General features: G+C 42.1%; 8 protein-coding genes across 8 annotated transcripts; all 8 read left to right on the forward strand.

Moving 5' to 3' along the window:
- Positions 1 to 2,020: 2,020 nt before the first annotated feature.
- SAMD00019534_050830 (hypothetical protein) lies at positions 2,021 to 2,896 on the forward strand (the record flags this gene model as incomplete). The annotated part of the gene is made up of 2 exons (XM_012899554.1): positions 2,021 to 2,472; positions 2,551 to 2,896. The coding sequence occupies 2 exons, from the start codon at positions 2,021 to 2,023 to the stop codon at positions 2,894 to 2,896; spliced, it is 798 nt and encodes a 265-aa protein (XP_012755008.1).
- Positions 2,897 to 4,089: 1,193 nt separating this feature from the next.
- Positions 4,090 to 5,671, forward strand: SAMD00019534_050840 (hypothetical protein; the record flags this gene model as incomplete). Its single annotated transcript, XM_012899555.1, has 2 exons — positions 4,090 to 4,272; positions 4,352 to 5,671. 2 exons carry the CDS (start codon positions 4,090 to 4,092, stop codon positions 5,669 to 5,671), a joined length of 1,503 nt encoding a protein of 500 aa, XP_012755009.1.
- A 94-nt stretch (positions 5,672 to 5,765) lies between these two features.
- Positions 5,766 to 8,024, forward strand: SAMD00019534_050850 (hypothetical protein; the record flags this gene model as incomplete). The annotated part of the gene is made up of 4 exons (XM_012899556.1): positions 5,766 to 6,425; positions 6,500 to 6,661; positions 6,751 to 6,903; positions 6,966 to 8,024. The coding sequence occupies 4 exons, from the start codon at positions 5,766 to 5,768 to the stop codon at positions 8,022 to 8,024; spliced, it is 2,034 nt and encodes a 677-aa protein (XP_012755010.1).
- A 577-nt stretch (positions 8,025 to 8,601) lies between these two features.
- SAMD00019534_050860 (hypothetical protein) lies at positions 8,602 to 9,696 on the forward strand (the record flags this gene model as incomplete). Its single annotated transcript, XM_012899557.1, has 1 exon — positions 8,602 to 9,696. A coding segment is annotated over one exon (1,095 nt), but the record flags the coding sequence as incomplete, so codon positions are not given.
- A 422-nt stretch (positions 9,697 to 10,118) lies between these two features.
- Positions 10,119 to 11,707, forward strand: SAMD00019534_050870 (hypothetical protein; the record flags this gene model as incomplete). The annotated part of the gene is made up of 3 exons (XM_012899558.1): positions 10,119 to 10,187; positions 10,264 to 11,027; positions 11,107 to 11,707. 3 exons carry the CDS (start codon positions 10,119 to 10,121, stop codon positions 11,705 to 11,707), a joined length of 1,434 nt encoding a protein of 477 aa, XP_012755012.1.
- A 556-nt stretch (positions 11,708 to 12,263) lies between these two features.
- Positions 12,264 to 12,644, forward strand: SAMD00019534_050880 (hypothetical protein; the record flags this gene model as incomplete). Its single annotated transcript, XM_012899559.1, has 1 exon — positions 12,264 to 12,644. One exon carries the CDS (start codon positions 12,264 to 12,266, stop codon positions 12,642 to 12,644), a length of 381 nt encoding a protein of 126 aa, XP_012755013.1.
- A 1,108-nt stretch (positions 12,645 to 13,752) lies between these two features.
- SAMD00019534_050890 (hypothetical protein) lies at positions 13,753 to 15,363 on the forward strand (the record flags this gene model as incomplete). Its single annotated transcript, XM_012899560.1, has 4 exons — positions 13,753 to 14,130; positions 14,190 to 14,370; positions 14,413 to 14,519; positions 14,590 to 15,363. Coding segments are annotated over 4 exons (1,440 nt in total), but the record flags the coding sequence as incomplete, so codon positions are not given.
- A 581-nt stretch (positions 15,364 to 15,944) lies between these two features.
- On the forward strand, positions 15,945 to 16,945 carry SAMD00019534_050900 (hypothetical protein; the record flags this gene model as incomplete). Its single annotated transcript, XM_012899561.1, has 4 exons — positions 15,945 to 16,075; positions 16,170 to 16,209; positions 16,292 to 16,683; positions 16,756 to 16,945. 4 exons carry the CDS (start codon positions 15,945 to 15,947, stop codon positions 16,943 to 16,945), a joined length of 753 nt encoding a protein of 250 aa, XP_012755015.1.
- Positions 16,946 to 17,017: the final 72 nt, after the last annotated feature.

Genomic DNA, 17,017 nt, shown 5'->3' on the forward strand with positions numbered 1-17,017 from the left:
ATACGAATTAAAATCAACATATCTGTATGGATAACTCGATCAGCCAGCTATCTGACAACCATGATCCAGCAAACCTGGAATATCCAATCTATCTATCCATATCATCCATCCAATATGGATTAGGTTAATTGAGTTCATTATTATTATAATTTAATTAATTAATATATTATATAATTAATATCTACAATATTTAACATTAAACAATGCGACTCAGAATATTAAAGGTATTAATAGTGTTTGTGTGGCTGGTGGCAATGGTGTGCTTGGTCACTGGATTCTTCTTTCCAGCCTACACCGTGGAGACTCAGAATAGAGCATTCTTTCCAAATGGAACATATATAGAGACAACAGAACTTGAAGAATATTATTATTTTAAATATCAATTCCTGGTAGATGGAGTAAAGGCAGAGGATCAATCACCTTATGAAGATGTCAACAAAATGTTAATGCTATCAGGAGTGTTTGCCATCATTGCCACCATCACATTAAGTACAATATTTGTATTCAGTTTGATATCATTCCTACTCGTTGGTAGTTTAAAGTATGCATTCAGATCAGACCTTAATTGTTACCAAGAAGGTAGTTATCACCTTCAATGTCATGCAATGTCTGGAGAAGAAACATTATCAAAGGTATGTTACGTTGTTCCAGATAATCTCGAGATGACCAAGTTAACAAAATATCAATATACTTATTCTTCTGGAATTTAGTTCCAGACTATTCGATGGGGAGTCACTACAGCTTGGTTGTTGATGGTTTCGGCAGTGATGAGCTTAATTCTGTTGGGATTGGTTATATTGTATAGAAGATTATTATCTAGAATACAAAGAGATATTATTATAGCACCTGCCAATATAGTAACCATTGATGATGACGAGAAAAACCAAATAGACGACAATACTAGTAGTGTGAGCTCGAACGATTCGAATAGTTTTGAGGCTGCCTAATAAAGGTATATTTATTTTCAATAATAGTTTGTTGTTTTGGATCAATACAAATAGTCTATAGATGTGTTCAACCATGGTAGGACAATTGGAAGCGTCGACAAGACGAAGATATCAATCAATATCCAACTGGATTTCACACAATTGAAGAACACACTCAAACTCCCCAAACTCTTAATTTAGTAAGAGGACATGAGTGAAGGGACCTGGTTACATCTTTTTTGTAACAAGACATTAATGATGATTGAGTGAGGCCAATCAATATGATTGGTAGGACTTCATTTTGATATGTAAAATAAAGTCAAAAAGGACCAAAGTCCTCCCCAAGGTTGAACAGATTCATTGACATTACCATTTCAAGTAATTATTCATAAATAATAATATCAAAAGATTGAAGTGTGTGACCTAGCACTCTCGATTGTGGTCCATTGTGTTTGAGGGGATGTTCACACTCTCCATCCACTACTCACACACCACTTGCCATTAACACACCACACTAACACCACCCCCACTGACCTCAATCGATAGTGGTTGGTCATGAGGACGCACACATCTTCTGCCCATTCACCCATTCACTCACTATCCTATCCAATCCATTTGGTCTTTTGGATCGGAGTATGAGTGGTGGTCACACACACTCGCTTCAGCAAAAGAGCCTCAATCTTGTTCTTCAATGTCCGGTCTCACTCATTCATTTATTCACTCACTTCAATAACATCCTTCCATCCATCAATATTTATCTAGTTATATAACATTACAACATCACTTTCACTAACTCACCCACAATCATTTATAACTATTCAATCAATTTGATTGCCAGCCCCATCCAACACCTTTTGAAAGACTAAGATCTTTCAAAGGGTTGTTCAAGCGTCATCATCGCCTGGCCCCTCCCCATACACATCACAACATCACATAACTTCACTTCACTCACATCACTTTGTACATAGAGATTAGAGATCTATATTTCTTGTAATTATCATTTTTGATTGAGATGATGAATGAATGAATGAAGGAATGATTGATTAACTTATTATTATTAATGTAGTTTAAGAAATAATAACAAAGAAAGAACAATGATCATTGGTAAATCACCACTTATTGTTAGGAACTTGGGTAGACTAAGTTACAACAGATGCCTGGACATCCAGAGGTCACTGTCTGAGCCATCACATGATGATGGAAAGAATACACTGCTGTTGGTCGAACATTCATCACCGATCTTTACAATTGGCTCCAATGAGTGCAAGGATGGCGTCAATATCCTAAAGTCAAAGTCATCAGAGATGGGTGTAGAGGTGCACAATGTAGACAAGAGAGGCAATGGTATTGTTTGGCATGGTCCTGGTCAATTGACCATCTATCCAATCATCAACAACAACAATACATCATCTGAGGAGACCATCAAGAGTCTGTCCAAAGTTGTCAAGAAGACCCTATCAATGCTTGGCATCACCTGCACCATTGAATCAGATGGCATATACGTTGGCAACAAGCACAAGATTGGTGACTTTGAGTTATTCTCAAAGTAAGTATATCATATGATTGATTGATCAAGTGCCTGAGTGAACATCACTGACGTAATTATGATCACAAAATTAATTAGTGAGATGATCAATCCTGGATTCTCAATAAATATCAATCCAAACTTGAGCTACTATACAAAACTACTGGAGTCCGAAAAGAATACATCCGTATGGAATCATACCAACCGATCAATATCAATAGGAGAGGTCCTACCTATTCTATTGCAGAACTTTGATCAAGAGTATGCCGGCAATGTCATCGACTCCAAGAAACTGTACCAAATGAGGTTCGACCAGTCCTCCACCACCTCTTCATCCTCTTCACGAACATCACCAACATCGACTACACCAAAAGACAACGACGCATTAATCAGAGACTATTATTTAAGTACACAACCCAGACGACTATCGAACGCAACACTTTAAACAACTATCATCATACCATCACTCATTGTACATAGACAATCAATCACTTGCCTGCTGAAGAGTTAGCAGCACTTCAATACGCACTCATACCTACATTCATACACTCACGCAATCAATCAAACAAACTGGACCATTATTGATACAATGGATGGGGTTCATGGCATCAATAAATACCAATGTAAATAGAGTATTATTACTATTATCACTATCATCACTGTTGTTATAAGATTGATTGATTGATTGATTGAAAGTATCAATGATTTGAGTATAATACCAAGTGACGCCCTTTAAGATAAGTGGAAACAATTGCCACAGTCACATGTCAATGGGATAGTAATACATTTATAGTTACAATACTATCTCCACATCCCTCTAATTCAGTTGTTACCAATACCATCACTCACTCACACTCAAAGTGGTTGATTGATCAATCATTCCAAATGAGGGTCACCCACCTGATCACTCACTCAAACACACACATATACACACAAATAGTTGTTGATGGTATTAAGAGAGATGATCATCTAAGTCATATATGACAACTTTGGATGCACTCCGCAACCTCAACGACCACTCACTCTGCCCGTCCCATCAATATCTCACACACTCACGTGAAACAGACACATCCATCGGACCTGTCGCTGTTGTTGCTCCTGTTGATCAATAACCTAATGAATGAATGGAAGGATGGTCATTGATGAGTCGATAATTATAGTCACATCCACAATAATAATGACACTAAATTGGTCCACCATCAATCATCCAACTATCCATCAGACAGCTGTTGCTCCCAAGATTCGTATCCATCATAACAACACACCACCCAACAACATTAGCGAGTGGTTGGAAGTGGATTTGATCATTCTAATTAAGCTGTCATCCATCCATCTACTGTTCAGAATTCTATCATCATTGTCCTCTATCCATCCATCCCAACCTATCTATCATTCATTCAATCAATCAATCAACCATCCAGTCAAGTCAATCAAACATCAATCCATCAATCCATCCAAGTCCATTATAATTACAACTCAAAATAGATCAAACCCTGACTGATTGATTGACTTGCTGCTTGGACATACTATTCATTTCTTTTTATAAATCTATTATTAATATTATTTATTATTTATTTAACTTCATTTTATAATCTATTATCAATATTATTAAGATATATATAATAGGAATAGGAAGGAATGAAGCTATTTGGTAGAAAGAAGAAGGATAAGGGAGAGAAGTCACAAGTTAACAATGGCGACACTTCATTGGACTTGGCGGATAACTCATTCCTCCAGTCACTACCAGCACGAGCCAACAGAAGATATAGCATGGCCTACTCATCATCTCCACTTTTAGACCCCGATCAATCATTAGATGATGTAAGTTTGAGTGGAAACAATAATTTGATCACCTGATCACTCACTCACTCAATCAATTAATCAAATATAATATATTTAGAATGGAGATATAGATACACCAGAGTATTATATTAATAGTATAGAGAAACAAGCAGGTGTGGAGGTGTTGTCATCATTATGTTCAACTTTACAGACAAAGGACTCAACGTGGACTCGATCATTGATTGAACTGAACGGTATCGAATTGCTACTCAATGTCCTGCAGTCGGTCGAATCATGCTCAGCCGACAACATCAGCTCAGATGTAATACTGCAATCACTGGCCGTCACTTCATTGTTGCATCTGATGAACACCAAGTTTGGCATCGACAAGGCCATCGAGACACCGAATGCGATGAACAGATTGATCATGTGTCTCGACACGCCCAAGATAGACACTCGCTCCTCGGTCATCGAGCTGCTGACGGCTGTGTGCATCGTGTCGTTCGAAGGCTTTCGCGCGGTGCTTCAATCATTCACATACTTCAAGAACGTCAAGAAGGAGAAGGTCAGGTTCTTCCACCTGTTGGACACGATGCGCACCAATCAGGACGACCACGAGTATCTGGCCATCGCGCTGGCGCTCATCAACGGCCTTGTCAACACGCCCGAGGAGGTCGAGGAGCGAGTTCAGCTGCGATCTGAGCTCACCCGTCTATCTCTCGACGAGCTGATATTCAAGAAGAAGAGCATACCCTATGAGGAGGCGCCCGACCTCCTGACTCAGATCGATGTCTACGAGGACGAAGCTCGCGCTGATCAAGAGGAGCTGATGGACCGGTTCGCCGAGCTGGACATCAACATCGAGGACCCCAAGGAGGTGTTTGGCTTCATCTTGGAGCAGTCCGAGCAACATTACAATCATCCACTGATCAGCATTCTTCAGAACCTGCTGACGATCACCCGACGAACAGACTCGGGACTGTTGAGCTGGTTCCTCATCGAGAAGCTGATCCAACAGATCGCCATGTCCAAGGAGGCAATCGGTATCGATGACAAGGTGCATCTGAACCTCGATGACCTGCTGTCGGCATCACAACCAACAGTCGCAATGATGACTGAGCAGAAGCGCATGGCAGACGACCTGGCCAAGACTCGCGATCAGCTGAAGCGCGTCACATTTGAGCTCAACAAGGCAACGTCCGAGCTGGCCGCGAGGCAGCAAGAGAGCTCGGTGATCAAGAGCAATATGTTCAACACAGTCAAGATCAAGAATCAGGAGCTGAGCAAGCTGAAAGGACAGATCAGAAGAATGGACGCCGCCTTCTTTGAGGAGAACGCGTCGGGCGTAGAGGATAGCAAGCAGGACCAAAACGACTTCAGGATCAGGACATGGCAGCATCAACAAACAGCCACAGTTGTCAAAGCAGAGGTCTGGTGAGCCTCCAATGAGGTCTCCAAGGGCTGCCGCTACATTGTCGTCGTCTCCTCTGATCTCCGCTCAGCAGCCACCAATCTCTGAGCACGTGCCAGTCATGTCCATATCGATCGAGCTAGAGGGATCAGAGAACAAAGAGTTGATAATGAATGGTGCGTCATCACCCGAGCAAGTTCATGTACATGCCTCTAAACCAGAGCCCGACGCAGCTGCTGTATCACCGCCTGTGGTCCAGGACCTCGCGCCTCCACCGCCCCCACCTCCAATGGGCGCGCCACCTCCTCCTCCACCTCCCCCTCCTCCTCCTCCCCCAATGCCCAACCAGAAGGGAGCAGCAGGTGCTCAGAAGCCAACAGGTCCACCTCCACCCAAGTTCAACATTGCCAAGCCATCGACCAAGCTAAAGCAGTTCCAGTGGACAAAGATACCTCATAAGAAGTTGGGCGAGACGATCTTTGCCAAGTTGGGCAATGTCAAGACCGACTGGATCAATGTGGAGCAGCTGGAATCACTCTTCCTCTCGCCCGAGGCGGTCAAGAAGGACGCTGGCGACAACAAGCGTGGCAAGGAAACATCGACCAAGCTTGGCTCTGTGACCGTCATCGATCCCAAGAAGTCACAGAACATCTCTATTTTTTTATCAAAGTTCAAATGTACCATACACGAAATCAAGGATGCCATCATCCAGATGGACGAAGAAGTGCTCAACGTCGAGGCCCTGCGAGGTCTAGAGAACTTCCTTCCAAAGGAAGAGGATGTAAGTATTGGTTGATCGAGCCATCACCCTCAGGTATCATTCCAGTACTAACCACTGCCCTCCCACTCACTTAGATGGATGCAATCAAAGATTACTTAAAGCACGGCAATATTAATATGTTGGCAAAGGCTGAGCAGTTCATGCTAGAGCTGGACTCAATCAGTAATCTGGCAGAGCGCGTCAAGTCCTTCTACCTCAAGCTCACATTCCCTGATAAACTTCGTGAGATGAAGCCAGTATGTATACATACTCTCTTAAGTTGATTGATCAATCAATCAGTGGACCAATACACTAACACTCACTACTCCTTCATTATGATTGATAGGACCTTGATTTGTTTGTTGCCACAATCAAGAAGATCAGATCAAATAAGAACTTCATCAAGGTCATCGAGATCATTCTGGTACTTGGCAACTTCTTGAATGGTGGAACGACCAGAGGTGACTGCTTTGGTTTCAAAATCGACAGTTTACTCAAGGTATGTCTGCTCCAGGACCTTGATTATGGCCATCACACATTAACCCAATCAATCATATATAGTTGACAGACACCAAGACAATCAATAACAAATCCAACTTGTTGGTGTATATTATTGGAGAGCTGGATAGCAAGTTCCCACATACTCTTAGGTTCACCGAGGAGCTGGAGGATGTGCAACTGGCTGGAAAGGTTTCAATGCAGACGATCAGTGGTGACCTGAACAAACTCAAGAGGGACTTGGAATTCGTTACCAATGGCCTGGCAAAGATGAAGAGGACCCGCGAGGATGGCCAGTTCTTCAGAGTGATGGACGAGTTCACCAGAGATGCCCAGTGTGAGATCACCGCCGCCTTTGAGGAGTATGACAAGTCGCAAGGCGAGTACCAGCAGTTGGCTGTGTTATTTGGCGAGGATCCAGCATTGCCATCGGAGGACTTCTTTGCCTACTTGGTCAAGTTCATCAATGTGTTTGAGAAGTCTAGACGCGACTACCTTCGTGACAAGGAGACTGCCGAGCGTGCTGCCAAGCGCGAGGCACTCAAGGCCAGGAAAGCAGCAATGTCCAAGCGACTCAATGCAACGAATGGTGGAAGTGGCTCGCCTGTGACCACAGGAGGCAAGGGCAGTATCAAGGGTCTGGCGGCCCTGGCGCCTCCATCGTCCGGTGTCGAAGACATCCTACAGAGTGTTCGTGATGGTGATGCATTCAAACAACGTCGCCAGAGAAAGGTCAAGGATGCCAATGGTTCACCAACATCGCCCAACGAACCAAAGGGTGTCGCATCACCTACATCAAAGGTTGAACAACCTCAGCCACAGTCACAATCAGGATCACAACCGACCACACCAAGAGGATCATCTTCTTCATCTTCATCATCAGCAACTACACCATCAGTTGCTCCTACACCTGCTGCAGCAGCTCCTACAGCCACCAATACTACTACTACCGCTACTCCAGCACCAAAGCAAGAGAAACACTTTGAAATGCCAGCCATCTCCAAGAAGAAGGATGTCAAGGTCGGTGCCAAAGGTCTAACAATTGTCATGCGATCAAGTAGACAGACAGCACACTCACGTGTTGACTCTTTATTCTCCTCATTAGGTGATGGTGACAAATAATAACTACAGTAATAATAATAATAATAAAAGTTACAGATCTGTATGTATATCTACACAGGGCAATGAATGGGTGTCATCATCTTTGTCACCACTGTTGCGAGCGAATTATTGTGTGTAACCCCAACAAGGGAATCGACACCTTCATTCACACCAATTCACACTCAAGATAAGATGTTGTTGTTGAATTAATTAAAATTAATTGTTTTGGTTGATCTACCCATCATCACCCATCCATTCAATTGTTACTCTAGCTCATAATCTTGTCTCAATTGTACACATTGAGTTGACGATAACAATGTAGCATGCAATATTATTATGCTCATATCGTATTACATATAAATTATACATATTAATAGAGATAGAGATAGAGATACAAAATAAATATATTCATTAGTTATGTAGTTAGATATTAGTTATATATATATATATATATTTATATAGAACGACAAACCATCAAATGCATAATAATGATTATCCTATTCAACTTAAAGAGTTGAAAAGGATAATATATATTGGTTATGTTGTAAAGATTGTTTATGAATCAATAATTATATTTCTTAGAGGTATTGGTCAGATATTCTTACAAGGAAATTCATTGACTGGAGTATTGTTCCTAGTTGCAATGTTCATTGGCAATGTTGAGATGACAATTGCAATGATAGTATCGGTTATAGTGGCAAGCCTGGCAGCAATCATATCAAAACTACCCTATGACAATACACTCAATGGATTATATGGTTTCAACGCTGCCCTTATTGGATGTGCAATGATATTCTACTTTGAACAAAATTACGCCGTCGTAATAGCATATATAATTGGATCTGTGATAAGCACCTTCTTTATGCATCTCTTCCTGTGGCAAGGACTACCAGCTTATACGTTCCCCTTTATCGCAGTCTCTTGGGTACTCAAGGTAATTCTGGAAAAGGCACACCTAGCTGTATCAAAGTCACCTGGTCCAACAATCGATTACTATTCATTGGATATATTTATGGTACCTTCACATGGCTTTGGAGAGGTTATGTTCCAAGGTGATGCAATCAGTGGCATACTCATGATCGTTGGAATATTTATATCATCACCAAGTGGTGCAATGTTTGGAGCTATTGGCTCAATGGTTGGTGTAGTGGCAACTCAACTCTATCATCCCTCGGCCAGCATATCCGATATCAATGCTGGACTATATTCATTCAACGCTGTACTTAGTGGAATAGCAAGTTCAAATGGTGCCGACACCAATGCAATAGATGGGCTGTATATGATCATCACAGTCAGCATAGCAACAATATTCTACATCTTCTTAGGTGTCAATCACAAGTTTACAACATTCACATTTCCATTTGTCACCTCTATGTGGGCTTTGGCAATATGGAAGAGATTGGTACTCAGTCGTATGATCCCATTCATCTACAAGAAGTATCTCAGACATCACATGGAACGTTTACAATTCGTCCCCAAACCTCATCATCACAATCATATATCCAAACAACTAAAACAACAACAATTACAACAACAAAGACAATTCTCTGACAAATATGATGATATAACAATTATAGATAATGAACATCAGTATGCAATAGAAATAATAGAGATAACAAACTCAGTTATGAAGAACAACAAAGATATAGGACATTTGGATAACTATCATAACAATCCCCAACTCCCCCATCGAGACTAATGTCAACAACATTATTCTTTTACACATAACAATCTGACAATATATATAATTGGTGTAGTAAATATACCAATAATAATAAATTATGATCGTCATGGATTGATTCCCTTCCAACTCTTCCGCCTCAATGATTGTAGATCTTTGTAACTTGTCAAGATAAATGTCGGTTGGTGCGTGGGGGAAGCTGTGAACCAAACATTGACACTTTGGGATGTCATTCATTCATTATCTTTTCATAAAGATACATATATATATATACAGTACAGTACTATACAGTTGTAACAAAAGATATGAGTAATAATAATGGCAACAACATAGTTGTATTGATACTACTTCTATTTTTATGTCTATTCAATCATTTCCCTTCACATGTCACTGCCGCTGATAGCACCGACACTTATGAACCACACCGAAAGCCAATGATAACAGACAACGCTGGTATCATTGAGAAGCCAACAGACAACAAGACCTTGGCTGAAGTCTTAAGAGTATGATGGATTATATTTGGGTCAATCTTACAACTTACCAACTCAATCAATCAATCAATACATTGTTGTGGTGTAGCTCATGTCAAGATCATTGAACAAACAGAGACAATTGTATACAGAGACATTCCCCTTGGATGAGGACTACACGATCAAATATATTGTACATCCATTTAAAGTTATTAATGCATCGATCACAGACTGCTTCCTGATGACTGAGCCGAACGTGATGCTTCAATCGCGAAGACCAGTTGACGTCGGTGGTTATACAATGTACAAGTCGGATAACTATAGGATTGGCATCAACTATAGGTTGGTTCTACACTTTGATGAGAAGGAGGGCACAGAAAACAAGTGTCCGTATGTTCAAACAAGAATATACCGTGATCACGCCAAGATGATGTCTATTCAAGAGATGATCTGTCATCAACAGTGGCCACTCGTCCACACAGATGAGTCGACGAAACCCGACAGACATAGGATAGAGGTGGACAATGCATCATTCAAGATACAGACCTACAATCTATGGAACTACAACAGTCCATGGGTCACAAGGAGACAGTTGATCGTCGATGATATTGTCGCCAATGATCCCGACTTTATCGCATTCCAAGAGCCAAGATACTCGCCATGGCAAGGTGAGAGCAACTTCAAGCCAAACCTGCAACTCATGGGTCAGGAGCGCAACCAAATCCAACATCTCGTCAAGCTATTGGCATTGCAAAACAAGAAGTATCACTATGTCTTTCACCCATCAATGGTCTATGTCCATCCAGACAAGTTCGAATATGAAGGCTTGGCAATGCTGTCCAAGTACAACATCAAAGAGAAGAGTTCAATCAAGTATGTGTAACTGGGCATGTTGCCCAAACAATCCAATCATGCATCATCTGACACACCCAATACACGACACACAATGTAGACTAAGCAAGGACTTTCATGATGAGGAGGACGTACACCAGAGGAGTTGTTTGCGATTATTGGTAGACAGTCCAATTGGCGATGTCAACCTGTTCACTTCACATTTCTCGCTGAGTCTGGAGGGCGCACAAAGGAACGCACTCGAGGTCATCGACTGGGCCAAACAATTCGAATCACCATCAATCCCTCAGGTGTTTGTTGGCGATCTGAACTCATTGCCACAATCATCAGCCGTCCAACTACTGCTGGGCAAGAAGGCAGTTCAAGAAGTTAGCGGTGACTTTATGGATTCATTCGAGGTCTGGACGGCAAGGACTGCCGATGTTACACTGCCACAAGGAACATACTCTACACTTCAAGGTACAGAACCAACCAAGAGAATTGACTATATCATGAGCAGAGGTGGATTGGAGCTTACCAACTTCAAGATCATTGGGGGACACACACAAGCCGAGAATCATGAGACAATCTATGCATCTGATCATCTATCACTAGTGTCAACTTTCAAGCGACTGAAAGAACGTATGACTCATGCAGAGCACACGACTACTGTTGTCAATAATGCTGAGGTTGCTACACCCAAAGCCAAGCCATTGGCGTAGTATGGTGGATGGGATCATCAATCAATCAATCAACCTACCAATAAAGTAAAGGCACGTTCGCGCCACGCCACTCCGTCCATCCACTACTTCAAGTTATTTCCAAAAGAGCGAATATACGCAAAGGGTACCAAAGTTCAGTGATGTTCACAGAGAGCGATCAAAAATTTCAAGCGAATGACCCATGGGGCCGGTGTCCGACCTTACTCGTCCGACATCGAACCCCCATTAACATGTCCTAACTTGCAGGTTACACTTCAAAAGAATCGAAGAGTTGGAGTTGAGTGCGTCCAGAATTCTAAAGTCACATGACACTACTCTAAGTGATGGTCATCATCATCAACACACAAATATAACTTAAGTTATATGTCTCTCAAGGAATCCAATCAAAATCACCATTATCATATTAATAATGATGACCCTACTTAGGGTATACCCTTGACCTTCCATGAACATTGAGTATAAATAACCAATGGACTTTACAAATCATTAACAAGTTACCTTCTTAATAATAATATTTGATCACTTTAATCAAACAATACTACAACAACAATCTAAAATGTACAAGCTCGTCCTCGCCCTCATCGTCCTCTCATGCGTCTACACCGCCAACGCCTCCACCTGTGCCACCACTGGCTGCCCATCCAACCAGGCTTGCTACGGTGCCGCCGGTAGCGCTCCATCATGCTACACCTTTGGCAACTGTGGTATCGTTCCATGCCCATCTGGCCAGTCCTGCCTCGTGATCAACGGCTCTGCCCACTGCGTCGCCGCCTCTATCTGCCCAACTTGCCCATCCAACTCTGCCTGCTACCAGTTCCCAGGTACCTCTGCCCCAGACTGCTACACCTACACCAACTGTGGAATCGTCCCATGCCCAGCTGGTCAGTCATGTCTCTCCACCCCAACCGGAGGTCACGCCTGCGTTGCCGCCTTCTAAATAGGTTCACAATTGTTTTAATCAAATAAACAATATCATCATCCTTATGGATTGATTATACAAGTAATTAAGATTGAGTGTTAGTGTGGACATGTTTGATTGAATGATTGATAGATTGACTGAGTGGAGATGGAGTGATTTCCCATAGGGGTACCATTGATTGGATGATGGGTGGTGTCTGGTTGTTGGGGTGGACCTCGACTGAATGGTGTCCTTTCAAATGAAAAACAACAGATATTTTTTGGTTGGGACGTCTGTTCAATTTAATTGTTATTAAATTAATATGATTGATCAATTAAACAACAACCTTGACAACAAGCTGGTTAGTTTGTTTGTTACAACTTTTGTTGTTATTTTAGTACATCAAGTAATATTTGTAGGTATCGATACCTAACCACTCTCCTCATTCAATCCCTCCATCCATCAATCAAACAATCAACACACACTCCATCAACTTCCAATTCACACACTCAAGAACAACAACACCGTTTCCATAATGAGTGAAATTTCCATTACCCCTTCCCCACACTATGACATAGCCAGAGAGGGATTGAACAAGCTCAAGCAAGATGTGGTTGACATGTGTGTGTTGTTGGTCGAATGTGCATTCACTCTTAAGGTTAGTTATGAGTAGCCAATCAATTTGAACTCAACATAAAACGACGACGCATAATGTCACCATCTCCCTTGCTCCATATCAATATATTCATCCATCCATCCATCCATCCCATCCATCCCATCCATCTTCAAACACACTCAGGCTGACTTGACTGACTTGACTGACTGACTGACACATTGACACACACTAAATCAACACCATCTCTCACTTCTCTCTTCCATTCATTTGTTGTCTTTCACTCTCTAATACTTGTTCATACTTTATTCAACTTGGTTCACCAACAACATTGTATTAGTAATTGTATATACATATATAAATAATACTAACTCTATCGACAACAACCAACCAATCAATCAATCAAACAAACAATATTAGTTAGTTATTACTACAAGGTTGTTATTATCACTTAACTTAATATATAATATAATATAATATAAATTGATCGATTCAAATATATACTAGAAACAATAGAATAGAATAGAATAGAATATGTCAGGAGATGGACAACATAAATCTCGATTGCACTCAAAGAGGACAGAGTCTTTACTGTTCAGTATAGGTCTCTTTTTGTTCCAGGTGTTTATGGTTGTATTGTACGCAGTTTGGGTACGCTATGACAATTACAAGCAACACAGCGATCCCACAGAGGTACAGGACAACATCGATCACATCTACGGATACTTCCGTGATGTAAACATTATGATCTTCTTTGGTTTCGGTTTCCTAATGGTATTCCTTCGACGCTACGGTTACTCTGCCCTCGGATACACCTTTGTCATCTCGGCCATGGTAGCACAATGGTCCGTACTCCTCATGGGCTTCATGGAAGCTGTCTACCATGGTGGTCCATTCCCTGGATACTTTTATGTAAGTTCCGTGATACTTGACGCGTCACACAAACATCCAACATACTAACATTCAAATAGTTTGATGTTGAGACATTGATCAATGGATTGTTCTGCGCTGGTGCTGTAATGATTAGCTATGGAGCGATACTTGGCAAGGTTACACCACTGCAGATGCTCATAATGGGCATCATCGAACCGATGTTCTATTTCCTCAACATGTACTTCATGCTCAAACTCAATGCATTTGATGTTGGCGGTGGTATGACCATCCACACATTTGGTGCCTACTATGGACTGACAGTATGTTGGTTCCTAACAAACAGGAAGGCCAAAGCCAGTCCAGAGAATGCCCCATCCTACACAGGTGACCTATTCTCCATGGCTGGTACATTGTTCTTGTGGATGATGGTATGTGTACATTGAGCAACACATCAACTTCATGGATCATTCTAACATCATCACCATCTTCATCAATCAGTGGCCAAGCTTCAACGCAGGAGTAGCTCCACGTGGCGACCCTCAACTTAGAGCAATCACAAATACTTTCTTGTCATTGACTGGATCGACTATATCGACATTCATCATGTCTAGACTATGTGGCCATTATGGATACAAGTTGGACATGGTACATGTACAGAACAGCACTCTGGCAGGTGGTGTGGTGCAAGGTGTACTGGCAGCACTCAACATATATCCAGCATCGGCAATAGCCATGGGCTTCATAGTCGGTGCAATCTCTGTGCTAGGCTACGTCTTCCTCACACCACTGATGACGAGGAAGCTGAGCATTCAGGACACATGTGGTATTCATAACCTACATGGTATGCCTGGATTCATTGGCGCGATTGGTGCTGTCATTGCCGCGCAGCACGCTCTCAACCACCCCGACCTGTACAGCCCCTCCGAGTTCAAGATCCTGTTCCCCGCCGGTGACAACCAGGCCAAGAACCAGGCTGCGATGACCTTTATCTCGGTCGGTCTTGGCATTGTCGGAGGATTGTTCACAGGTGCCATCCTCTATCTTATGCGCAAGATTGGAGGACTCAAGAAGACCGAATACTTTAGCGACCACGCCTTTTGGAATGTGGCCACCGACTATCCCAAGGACTTTGCCGCCGCTGACACACACTCCAATCGAGACGAGGAAGGTGGCAGCAGCGGAGTCGAGTTGACAGGTGTACACAGCAATCCTGTTGCCGATGGCAATGCAGGACCTGAAGCTCCAGCCCCAAGCGGAGGTGGATGCAAGACCCAATAAATCAACAACATGTCTGTGTGTCAATCGTGAATCCTTGAGGATGACCACAGGGTCATATTTGTGTGACCTTGAAGACCAGTTCCAAGCCAAGTATCTATCAAGCTCGAGAAAGAGTGTTTCCCCACAACCAAACAGGCGAATGAAGTGGACTATGATGTGTAAACTGATGAGTATGTTGATGAAGATATCTAATGGATTGATGAACCCATCCTGGATGTAATCGTGAATGAATGGGTTTTGATGATGGGGGCTCTTCGATACCATCTCTTTGGCCCCAATACCGAACATTCACACAAATAATAGGACCTCAGCCCCGACAGGTCCCACACTGATACCACCACTCCTTCCTTTGCTCACAAGTTCAATCAGAGATATTTGATTTGGAAAAGTTAACTCCTTCATTTTAATTTACTTTAATTTAATTGATCTTTACTACCTTGATCACTTTTGACTCTTCAACACTGTGCGAGTGGAGGATCACCTTGCACCAATACCATCACTATCAACATTGTTTACCAATCAATCAATCAATCAATCTATATATATACATCTACTTCCTCAACACATACAATACAATGAAGCTCCTTTACTTCACATCACTGATCACATTGATCTACTTGGCATCATTGACCAATGGTCAAGCAACTACAAGTTGTAAATACACTAATTCAAAGGGAGTCCAATATGATTTCTCAACAATGTCAAAGTATGTCACTCACACACTGGGACTATTCCAGCCCTCTTGAGGACTAAAGGTGTGTGATGATCATTCGCTAACCCATACCACATCCATCATAAAGTTCTACCTCATATACATTCACTGACGGCTCGAGAAACACTGTAAGTCAGACTTATTCAATCACTCTCACACTCAATCACTCACTCACTCACTCACTCAAATCAATCAATCGATCAATATTAGTATGTCTGGAATATATGCGCACCATCAGGAACATGTTTCAACAACAACCTTAACAAGAACACAACTGTCTGCATGAGGACGTTCAGCAACAGATGGAACATACTTGGACTGCTAGACTCACAGAAGTTTATTGAAAATTCCAATGATGCCAATGGAGCAGTGTTGGTCTACTCCTACCCAACCAGCATCAAGTGCCCCAACAACACAGTCACCGTTCCAACCACCAATATCATGTTGGTCTGTGCTGAGGAGGCCACTTCAGTGATCAGTGTTGCCGTCGACCCCGCCCAGCCATGTGTCTACGACATTATAATGGTTGGAATAGGTGCCTGTCCAAACGACGACGATGACAAACCACATGGACTTGGTGGAGGATGGATATTGGTCATTGTGTAAGTGTTAATTAGCATGATTGATTGATTGATTGAGATGGAGGTACTAACACCTAATTTTATAATATGTAGCTTGGCATGTTTGTTAGCCACTTATGTGTTGGGAGGTATCTTTATCAATCTTGGAAGAGGCCGCCGTGGAGTAGAGGTGATTCCAAACCACCAGTTCTGGATTGATCTCCCATCTTTGATTAAGGATGGTGCACACTACTTGTTCACATGTGGAGGAAGCACATCAAGATCAGGTTACGAGCAAGTCTAAATACCTTGCCCCAACCACCCCCTTTAGGAATCATTCCAATCAATCAATCAAGCCAGGCACTAAGCCTACTGC

Source organism: Acytostelium subglobosum, assembly GCF_000787575.1.
Source record: "Acytostelium subglobosum LB1 DNA, scaffold: scaffold9, whole genome shotgun sequence".
Taxonomy (NCBI): domain Eukaryota; phylum Evosea; class Eumycetozoa; order Acytosteliales; family Acytosteliaceae; genus Acytostelium; species Acytostelium subglobosum.